Source organism: Portunus trituberculatus, chromosome 31, assembly GCF_017591435.1.
Source record: "Portunus trituberculatus isolate SZX2019 chromosome 31, ASM1759143v1, whole genome shotgun sequence".
NCBI classification, from domain to species: Eukaryota; Metazoa; Arthropoda; class Malacostraca; order Decapoda; family Portunidae; genus Portunus; species Portunus trituberculatus.
In genome coordinates, this window is record NC_059285.1 from 3,619,895 (window position 1) to 3,631,621 (window position 11,727).

The following is an 11,727-nucleotide window of genomic DNA, read 5'->3' on the forward strand; positions in this document are numbered from 1 at the left end:
TGTCCTACTGACAGCCCCCTTCCGTCCCCTCTTTCCTTACCACCCCCTTGGATCCTTCCAACACCCACTTTCCCACTTTGGGAAACCCTGCTCTCATGCATGCACTCTTTTGCTTCAAATGCATCTTTTGAAAACTACATCATCATCATCACTCTACTGTAGTAAGAATATATGCAACAATGCACCTGTGTTTGCCTGTACAACTATAAGGCATTTAACCAACGGAATTTCTGCAAAGTATACCATCATATTTGCTTAGTTTTATGGTGAGACAAATTAATTTCACCAAGAAAAATAATGAAACTGATTGGTGTGGGCATACATGTTACACATCTTGAGTGACAGTGTAAGGGCTGAACACTTCCAGCCTGCACACTTCACACCCCTGCACTAGTTTTCCACTGCACACCCTGAAAAATGAAACATTACAGATTAATGAGCATGAAATCCTGTGCCCAGGATACAAGATTGAAGAGGCAGTTCATGACAGGCTGGGTGTCATAGGTGATATTTTATTCACTTGTTAATACAAAGTTACAGTGATTTATGACCATTCACACTTGTGTCAATTTTTACAATAGTATGTATTTATTTCACATGGTTTCGGAATCAGCCGAGTTATATACGAGCAACTAATAATAAAGAAACATTTTGATTATCAATGGCCAATGTGGGAGAGAAATAATAGTTAATAATTGAGTCAATATCTTTTGGCACACACAACATTAAAATACCTGGACTGCATGTATTGATGTATGCTTGTATGTATGTGTCCTGTCATGTTATGTACAATTAAATGTAAACCTTAACAGTGAATCAATTACAGTAGTATTTTACAACATATAATACACTTAACTAAATGAGGACAGAGTCACTTCTAGAGGCTACAAGGCAAGATTTGTCAATTATCGACACACAGTCATGGGGTGTAGCAAAAATATCTGTTGAAAAATAGACCTTAGTAGTGGTTGGCTCACTGATATTGTGAAGTGGGTGGCTCCCCCCCTCACCTCCTCCTCCACCTACTCCTCCCCGGCCCTACGTTACATTATGTCTTTGGTTTAGTGACCTAGTTGGGGTTTACCAGTAAGAAAACCTATTGCTCTCTGAATCACACACACACCTGCAGCCACCCACACACACCTGCCGTGCTGTCACGCTGCCACACACGTGCAGGCCTGGAGAGCAGGGCAGGTGTGCGTCCAGTGGTGAGGTTGGCGGTGGTCAGTCTAAGTTATTGTGAGAGGGACTCAAGGTGTGTATTGCTCCAGATGCAGTGCATTTCAGGCTTCCAAATGCAGCTTGTACTTCTCTACCCTCCATGCCAGCCTGGCCTCTCTCCCTCCCTGTCTCTTGCAGTCCTTGCAAAACCCACAGTTCCCATACCAAGTTCACTTGATTCATCCCACAACACTATCACTCCTGCAACTCTAGCTTCATTCCATCCCTCTCAAGCCACACATAAAAGCAGGTGCCGACTGCCAAGAGCTTTTCAGTTTCCACTCTAGTGACACCTCTCAACAGCACCTTGTCTCCTTCTTCTCCTCCTCCTCAGTGGGGGAGATGTCTGTGTTACTCTGTGGTTGAGCTAGAGTTGGGGGCTCCCTGTTAATCTCTCTAGTTATGTGTGCTGTGTGCACATGCCTGTGTCAGTATATTGATGTGCATTTGTTATTCATACTGTTCAGTCTAGTGTCTATGAAGAGAAAATTCGCTGTGCCTCCCTAAACAGCTCACAGGCAGGGCATCAGTCACATTTTGCAGACAGCACAAAATACTAACTCAAAAGGCTTCTGTGGCACATTTTTTGCAACATGATTGTCTCAACTGCTCCCAAACTACCCTTGCCATGGCCATCCCTGAAACCCACAATGAGTGCTGCTCAAGACAGGGAAATATTTCACAGGCAAAACTATCAACAAAACTATCATGTACAATTGTAAGCTCCAACATTTAAGTACCAGTTCAATATTTTGTGCATCATGTAGAAAAATATAAATTCAAAAATCCAGAGTTACTCATCACCATTTGTGCTGAAATTGGACTCCTGTGACTTAAGGCTCAATTCTGCACTTTAGCTAGGCAGAGGAAAGCATGTGTGTACTTCAGATGTTTCTGATCCATCACAAGGGAAGATGTGGCAAGCACAGTGAACTCTCCAAGTATAAAATTCATGGCAATGAAAGTGGTGTCCCATGATCCAGTTTGTGGGAATAGAACATCTGAAATGTGTCGGGTTAAATATTGGAAAATGGCAAGAAATAGTGTTTATGTTGATTAGTCACCTTGGGTTGCATAAAGAGGTTCTCCACTGTGTGTGTGTGTGTGTGTGTGTGTGTGTGTGTGTGTGTGTGTGTGTGTGTGTGTGTGTGTGTGTGTGTGTGTGTGTGTGTGTGTGTGTGTGTGTGTGTGCGTGTGCGTGTGCATGTGTGTGTGTTGGGAAGTAAGACAGAGTGAGTATCATGAAGAAAGGCAGCATGTGCACACCACTGCACACACAGATCACAAACACACACACAGATAAGCCACCAACCAAACTTACTTCTTTGTACTACAGAGGAACACAGACTCCTACACTCCACCCTACCCTAGGACTCCCCTCCCTCCCTTCCCCTCCCCCCACACACCCTGACTCACCCTCCCCCACACTCCCCTGGACCATAGAGTCACAGACATTAACACTGCACTAACTGGTACAAAATATAAGTTATGGTACTTGTGCGACGAAACACCTAAACGGACTGGCCTGGGGAGGTGGGTGGATGGGGTGGGGATCCTCTGATCCCCCACACCCTCCTCCCAGCCCTTAGCCCCTCCACTGAACCCTGAGGCCTAGCGGGGGTGTCTTAGGACTGGGTTGCGCAGGAGGAGTGCTGACTCGGCAGACACGATGGGCAGCTCGTAGTCCCGGTGGTAGATGATGAGATGACTCACGCTATCAAAGGTGCGTGATTTGGTCCTCACCTGGGGAAGGGACGTGCTCAGTGACAACAGGCAGGAGTACACTTGACAGACTATCATGTCATAATTTTTCATAGTAAAACCAACAAAAGAACCTGTGAATATCTAAAAAAATATGTATTTGTTACGATATAATGATTATTTCACTCTCACACAAGGAATGTTTCTCTAGATTATTGTCAGTTCATGTCACTCTGGTTAAGCCGATCTAAAATCTTTGTTGTTATGCACAATGATAAGTACACTGTAGAACTGAATACTGAGAAAGAAGTAAACAAGCCAGTTGCCTTCTATGTTAGTTAAAAAATTTACTCTGTTACATTAAAAGTTCACTGAAGGAAAACCACAACATTAAATATATGCAACTGTGGCTTTGTTGGTACTTTGTATAACATATTCATCTAAAGTAGTCTATCTATGGTCATCACTAACATGTACATAAGGCAGGGAATTAAATGATCAGGAGCTTTAGGAGGAAGAAGGTACAGGTGACTCACCACTCCCTCAGGGTCCACAAGCAGAAGGTGCTTCTTGGTGTTGTTCTGCATCCCCGTCAGGACGTACTGACCCACTGTGCCCTGGGACTCCCGCACCAGGAAGTCCCCGTCCTGCAGGACAGATAAATGGTTGGACACAGGTGGACAGTGAGGAAAATGATAAGTGAAAAATGAGAGGAAAAATCTGAAAATCCCAATAATTTTGTGTGAAGCACCAATCTGGTCACAAAGTTCCCTTTGGTCACCACAAAATCAAGATCTGCAGGCAATCTTCTAGTTCTCCTCAAACAACTTTGGTGACTCTCTAAAGGATTTAACAAAGGCCTGAAGTTCAATGGAATGAACAGCCAACCCTGTGCACATTCAAACAATTTCTTAATTGATTTTTCATTTCATTGTCCTTCCATAAATTAAGTTTGAAGTTCCTTTTATCAAACTGGCAATTTAATAAATTTTATCTGACATGAACACAAAAACAAAAAATAATTAAAAGCTTTCATTTATGATCCTGATTTCTTAAAATAGACAACTCAGGCTGGAACAACACACCTCCCTCCTCTTCCCACACATGCCCCACACCCTCACAGACACCCCAACACACCTGCCGCAGTAACATCTCCGCCTCCTTCCTACTTATAGCGCCATGGAACCAGGGTTCACGCTGGAGCTGAAGCCGCTGATTCAGAGGCAGAGGCTTGTTTGTCATTCCAACTGCTCCACCCGCAACGGTCCCTGTGCCTCCGACAGCTGCTGCTGCTGCTGCTCCACTGGCTGGAGCAGCAACACCCCCACTCAGTTGAGACAGCTGCATGATGAATGGCTCTGTGGAGCAGAGGTGACCTTCAGCCCCCAGGACAGGATGACCATGAACTACAACTCCTGAACACAACACACTATCCTGCTCCCTAAACACACAACCAAGATGTCTTTGACCACAGCATCACTCAATGAGATAAATCAATGAATAAAATAAAAATGAGATTCATTCTTGTACTCAGCATGGAAAAAAAACAATCATCAAAACAGCTTACTTTCAGGAATAATGCAAGAATACAACACCTGAGTGAAAAGTGATACAGATAATGTTTCTTGAGATATCATATAATCACATGCTGTCTGCCAACAGGATATAATGTTTCCTGACATTGGCTATATGACATGTTTGTATTCCAGTTCATTATAGATCTCTTAACTTAGTCCTTTTCCATTCTTTAAGGTAAATTTCATCACTTCCAGCTCAACACATCAACAAGTCAAGCTCCCCACACCACTACACACCTCAGCCCACCTCTGGTTCACCAGTGTGGCCCACAGTACTCACGCATGTCAAATGGGTCCCGCTGGTCCATCAGCTGCTTCTGTCTGATAACGGCATCATTGACATACTCCGGCTCACTGCGCAGCGGCCCCGGTGCTGTGCCCTCACATGATAGGTCAATCAGGTTGTCCGACACTGCAACACATGTAAGTGTAATTAGCCAAGAATAACATCTCCACAGTGTGACCCAATCCTGCATATGATGTGTGCACAAAAAGCATAGATGACCTCAATCACAGAAACTAAAATGTAGAGGATAAAAACACTAGTCAATTCCTTAAGCTTTTAAGTGGAATTTATGTCCTGAAAGATAAAAAACATGTCTTAATATGAACATGAAACAGGATCAGAGGCTTTACAACATCAAGGGAGCTTCATTACTACACTGAAAAAGAGTGACCACAGAGCCAGCAAGTGGAGACACAAAAAGAGAAAGTCCATGTACCCTCAACTAATCCTGGTGAAAAGGATGGAGAGAGTACCTTTGCTGGACAGTGTCTGGTGAGAGTTGGCGAGGGGCTGGGTTGCTGCTGGCACAGGGGAGGAGGAAGAGGAGGCACTGGGAGCTGGGGTGGGGGTTGGGCTGGACAGGACAGAACGCTTGCTCTCTGAAGCTGAGTATTGGGGCAGCGGGGGCACAGGGGGTGGCGGCAGGTCGGGGGGCACCTTCCCAGGCAGGTCATTGTAGTACTCAGGGTCGTCACGCCCCCAGGTGATGCCACCCTCACCATTGATGCCTGATCTGGAGGAGGGAAGGGCAGTACAATGAGATGAAGCACAACATACATGACCTCAACAAAACAAACTATAAATAAACATCCATCATTCAACATACAGATGTACTCATAAATGATCACCTTCACCTTTCTTTATATTTGTTTCCCTTCCCTAATGCTTAACCAATTAACCTGCCACACACTCTCACTCTGAAGTCCTCTAATCCACTGACAACCTGTGAGTAATCAAGTTTTAATCAACAGAAAATTTAACACTGATGAAATCCATAAACACTGGACAGGTTACTGCAAGCAAGTCTCATCTTGATTACTTCTCATCAACCTCCAAGACACTGAGCTACTTTCATAAAGTTGATGTAAGTAGTATGAGCTTTTAGTATTTTCTTCCTGGAGTTTCTTTCATCGCCACAAAAACACATTTGAGCGTTATCTGTTGCACAAGACTGAAAAATCAGGTATATTTTTTCTGGTAATGGGTACACATAAAAACATCACCACAAAGTCTCCTGAACAGCTGCAAATCATTCCCTTACTTGTCAGACTTGACGCTGGTGTACTGGACGGAGGGAGTGCGCTTGAGGTACTCCTTGAACCTCAGCTCAAAGGCCTGGCCAATGGTGGTGATGACGTCCTGAGCCAGGCCGCCCCCACACTCCAGAACAAAACATGCGCGGCCATACCGACTGTCCTTGGCCACGTATGCGATGAAGTCCAGTGTGTCCTGTGAGATGGAAGGAGAGGGTCAGGAGAGGCAGGCTACAGAGGCTATGGTGTGGTGCATGAAGTGGTGATAGCAGACTCAAACCTAAATAGACCATGTAATGTACAAAAATGTGAGGAACCACCACTTTCAATCTTCTCTACAGTGAAGAAAAATGTGTAGAGGATGGCAAGGAGACAAGCACAGAGTAATGGTATCCACGCTTTACTACCCTCTCTGTAACACTAAACAGGCCTTTCAATATCTTCCAGCACACCACACACTGCCTTCACTTCCTCCTTCTGTGCCATACGAGATAAACTTCCACATGCAAATATTATGAACACTTCCTCATTTCTTACTATATACAAGAGAAAAAATACCTCTTCTTACTCTCAACTAACACCTAACACACACCACCACCTCCTCTCCTCGCAGCCTCAACCTCTGATTCTGCCCCCTATACCTACTCTGACACACACACACACACACACACACACACCACTCACCGGATCACCCCCTGAAGCGAAGGATATGTTGGGCATGTCGTGGCAGGCAACTATCTGGCCCGACTCCAGGTTGGTGAGGTTGAGAGCTGTGCTGGTGATGGTGAGGTTGACATTGCTCCCTGCATGCTCCATAAGGGGCCGCTCACCAAGGATGCGGCTGATTGTCTTCACCACCTTCCTCTTGCGGTCGGCAGTCTTGAGTCCGGCAGCCTCACACACCTTGCTGATGCACTCCCTAGTGGTGGAAGGGAACCATTATGCAAGAGAAGGTACATTTTTTCTTGTCTTTATGTAGGAGAGGAAATTTGGCCAAGAGCAGCAGAAACAATTGAAGTAAAAAAGGCCCACTTACAAGCCATTCCACAAACAGGTCCAAGAGAGTTAGCCAAAAGAATGGGATAAATGTATTGCAACTTTCCTCTTAAATGAGTGCCACAATTGACTTTCACTGTTGAATATTGCTGTGGAGTCCTAGTTTTATTATTAATAGAAGATGTGCACTGACAAAGGAGGAAAATAATAGAGAAAAGGATCCACTGAAGTGTCAGCTTAAACATGAAATAAAAAAATAAATAAAAAAAAAATAAATAAACCTACAATTTTAATTTGGATAGGGCACTCTGTAAGCATAATTGAAGCATACCAACACCCACCTATCATCCCCATCTACTGTCTGTCCTCTCAAACCTCTACCAGCTGCACTAACCTGATAGTCTATCCTAGCCATGAACCACCCTTGGAAAACTGTTAGATGAAGTAGCACTGCAGGGATGGGTGTCTAGACTGCGAAAGTGTAGATGCTGAAGCTTTTAGTGTTGGGATGTTACTCTAAGGCAATGAAACGAGACTTGCTCCATGTAAATCAAAGGTGTAAGGGCTCATAAAGTTCTAAGGTGTGTGTGGTTTAGTGTAGCATGAGGTAGGGGTGGAAATGGAAGGCTATGGGAGTCTGTGAAGGGATGGGGATGTGGCGTGGAGTACGAAGGAAGGGCTGTGGTGGAGGGTGAGCTAGAGAGGTGAAGGAAAGGGGTGTGGTGGGGATGAGGGGAGGGTACCTGGTGATCAAGGGACAGCTGGCTATAAACAAGGGTGGAGCAGTTTTGTGGTCTGCAGGATTCTTTATGTGAGAAATGAGTGGTGTTGTGGCCTCTCTCTCTCTCTCTCTCTCTCTCTCTCTCTCTCTCTCTCTCTCTCTCTCTGGAATGACAGGAACATGGCTGGCGTGAGGTGGATATTTTTTTTCATTTCAATGTGTGAGGCTAAATAATTTTGGGAACACTTTCAAATGAATGCATATTGTAGTCCATGTACTGAACCTAACGATATAAAACCTCTCCCAAAGCTACCTCACATAAATAGATCTACAATGAATGAATAAATAAAACAAATAAAATGATAATAACTTCCTTCTTTCATCCTGGCTTTCCTTGACTTACAAATCTCACAACCAATGCTGAAAGAACTCAAAACTCATGTCAACAAGCAGATTACACTTCCTATGCTCTCCTTCATCTCTAAACAAACTCTCTCTCTCTCTCTCTCTCTCTCCCCACCTGCCCTACAGTAACCATCTCGTGGCCTTCCTTAATTTCCTCTAACCTCGTTTAACCCTCCCTCACCTTATTAACCCCAATTGGCATCCTAAGCCCCGCCCTTCCCCTTCACGCCCCCACCTGCTCCCTCCTCTCCTCTCCTCTCCTCTCCTCCTCACTGCGCCTCCACCACGCCTCACCATACGCACACTACATCACCATACCACCTACCATTACACCTCCTTCACTGGCCGGTGGTAGTTGATGTTCATTATTGCTTCCTTGTTGCTTGTTGTGTGGTACAGTTAGGTTAGGCCAGGTTTGTTTAGGCCTCTATGTTTGAAATCTGTTATTCCCACCCCTCCCACGTCTCTCAGTCTCTCTCTCCTCTCCCCCACCACCTCTGGGCCTATCTTTTCACTCTCTCCCCACTACCTCACTCAACTTCTGTTTTCCTTCACTTCCCACCACCTCACCTAACTTCTGGCCTCACCTAACCTCTCCTGGCCTCTTCCTCCTCTTCCTTGGCCTCGTCTCTTTCAATACCCAGACCGCAGTGATGGCTCGCCCCGTACCCAGGAGAGCTGCGGGGCACAGGTGACCACGCCCCCCTCCCTTCCCCCCCTACAGCCCAGCCACACGCCCTCCTTCCCCTGCCTCCCCTCTCCCTGCCCCTCTTAGGTTACAGCCGCGGCTACTTCAGGAAGGCGATGTATTTGTTTGTTTATTTACATTACCATTGGGTCTCTCTCTCTCTCTCTCTCTCTCTCTCTCTCTCTCTCTCTCTCGGGAATGCATGTACTGTACTTACTTTGCGATGAGTGATCTGGTGTCGAAGTTGAGGCTCTTCATTGACGTGTTGACCTCCAGGCAGCCAATGTACTGTAATACAAGGGACACAACTCAGTACCAGTACCACCACCACCACCACCGCTACCCGCCACTCAATACTCATTCACTTACTCACTCCCTCCACTCATAACGCGGTACTCTCCCTGTAACCACGAGTATTTAACCCTAACTCCCTATATGGTACTTCTGATCCTTTGTGCGGTACCTCTTACACTCTATATAACTTGTGATTCTTTGTATGGTACGTCTATGTCTCTGGTGCTTCTAATCCTCTCTCTGATACGTATAACGCTTTCTATAACCTGTAATCCTCTTTGTGTTACCTCTGATCCTCTATACGGTGCTTCTAATCCTCTCTCTGATACCTCTAACGCTTTCTATAATTTGTGATCCTCTTTGTTACCTCTAATCCTCTATATAGTGTTTCTAAATCCACCCTACGGAATCTTAATTCTTTATAACTCGTAACCCTCTTTATGTTACCTCCAATCCTCTATATGGTGCTTCTAATCCTCTTTATAATACCTCTACCGCTTTCTATAACCTGTAATTCTCTTTGTTACCTCTAATCATCTATTAAGTGCTTCTAAATCCTCTATGGAATCTAAATCTCTATAACTTCTAATCCTCTTTATGTTACTTCCAATCCGCTATATGGTGCTTCTACTCCTCTATGGAACCTCTAACGCTCTCTACAATTTACAATCCCCTTTATAGCATCTCTGATCTTCTAAATGGTGATTCTAATCCTCTCTGGTACCTTTAATCCTATAGACGGCACTCCCAACACTATATGGTAACTTTATGCAACTTATTTTTGTCTACATTTCCATAATAGTCGAAGTTGACGTAAATATTGTATACACATCCGTCATAGAGTATTCAATCTTCTATACTTTAGTCATCTATGTTGTAATTATCGTTGTTACCAGTGCATGTGCTTATATGATCGTTCCTATTGTTTCTTTCCAAAGCTTCCATATTCCTCTAGTTTCTTCCCTGTTTTTTTTTTCTTTTTTCTTTTTCCTTAGTATCTTTTCTTCTAATTTACTAATTCCACCTCGTATGTATATTTCTAACCTACCAAGCAGAAGTAATAATATGTAGCACGCTTGTAACTACGCATTATAACCTGGCTCTCTCTCTCTCTCTCTCTCTCAACACGTGAACTTCTCTGCTTACACACAACCAACCAAGCTTAAATTCTCCTTCGCCACACTGTCCATTACCACCTCACGAGTCTCCACTACGTAAGACAGCAATACGGCGAGTGCTGAGGCTTTCCGCGAACACTCAGCACCCGACACAAGACCAGCAGGCGTGTACTACTCCGCCATCAACACAAACAAACACTGCATGAGACGGACTGCCTGTTCATTGCGCCTCGGGGAAAAAAAAAAAAAAAAAAAAAAAAAAAAGCAGCGCGGTACCTTATCATTCTGCATCTGAGAAAATATATACTTATCTATTCCTGAGAGAGAGAGAGAGAGAGAGAGAGAGAGAGAGAGAGAGAGAGAGAGAGAGAGAGAGAGAGAGAGAGAGAGAGAGAGAGAGAGAGAGAGAGAGAGAGAGAGACTATGAAAGGAGTGTGTGTCTGTGTGAGTGAGTGTTAGAGGCTGTAGAGAATGAGAGATGAAACGAGTGAGGGATGGAGTGGAGGGAGGGAGGGAGGGGGCGAGGGAGGGAAGAAAGGATGAGAGAGGGAGGGGCCGCCGGATACATACTGTCATTGAGAGGCTACAGTCAGTCTCTGTGGCTCGCATCCGCCCTCCTCCTCTCTTCTTCTTCCTCCTCCACCTCCTACTCCTCCTCCAACACTACTCTCTCTCTCTCTCTCTCTCTCTCTCTACACGTATTACTGAACATTGTGAGGTGATGGAGCAATGAATGAGGGGGAGGAGTAGGGGAGTGTGTTGAGGGTTAGGGGTTAGGGGTTAGGGGTTGGGGGGTGCGTGGTGGTGGTGGTGGTGGTGGTGTATGAGGTGGTGAAGGTGGAACAGGAGTGTGTGAGGGGTGGATGAGGGGGAGTGAAGGGGAATGAGGCAAGGTGGGGGAGCATGAGTGAGGGTGAGGGGTGGGACAGCTCTTCTTACCCCGGACATCCTCATTACACACCACCACCACCACCACCACTACTACCATCACCACCTCCTCTACCTACCATCTCTCTTATTAGCCACCACCATCACCACAACCTAATGCTACTACCACTGCTAACTACACGCAACACCCGCCTACACTCACACTTCTTTCATTAACTATCGCCAACACAGCCACCACCATCACCATCACCACCACCATCACCAGTACTACTACTACTACTACCAACCAACACCCCCACCACCACTCAGCAAGGTTCTCTGCTCTACATCACCAACCGCATCACCACTATCTCTCCTAGCTTGGTACTCTCCACCACTCAGTTCCCTAACCCAATTCTCTCTATCCACATTCATCTCCACCTCCACCTCCACCCTGTGCTCCTGCCCTCCCACTCCCACTCCCAGTCCCAGTCCACAGTCACCTCTACCACACGTCTTCCGCCCGCCAGTACTTGAGCAATACAGCCTCCATCTAAACAACCATTTAGCCATCAGCCACCACCATTAGGCCAACTACCC

General features: G+C 45.4%; 1 protein-coding gene across 5 annotated transcripts in view; it reads right to left on the reverse strand.

The window, feature by feature from the left end:
- Nucleotides 1-498: 498 nt before the first annotated feature.
- Nucleotides 499-11,727, reverse strand: part of LOC123511139 (SHC-transforming protein 1-like) — an 83,240-nt gene continuing 72,011 nt past the window's right edge. For all 5 annotated transcript variants that reach the window (XM_045266761.1, XM_045266765.1, XM_045266762.1 and 2 more), the window contains 8 exons: nt 9,066-9,136; nt 6,723-6,957; nt 6,047-6,234; nt 5,259-5,518; nt 4,780-4,911; nt 4,060-4,280; nt 3,459-3,569; nt 499-2,964 (listed from right to left, as the gene is read on the reverse strand). In XM_045266761.1, coding sequence (XP_045122696.1) covers nt 2,833-2,964; nt 3,459-3,569; nt 4,060-4,280; nt 4,780-4,911; nt 5,259-5,518; nt 6,047-6,234; nt 6,723-6,957; nt 9,066-9,136 — 1,350 coding nt within the window. In that variant the 3' untranslated portion in view covers nt 499-2,832. The remainder of the gene's footprint in view (nt 2,965-3,458; nt 3,570-4,059; nt 4,281-4,779; nt 4,912-5,258; nt 5,519-6,046; nt 6,235-6,722; nt 6,958-9,065; nt 9,137-11,727) is intronic.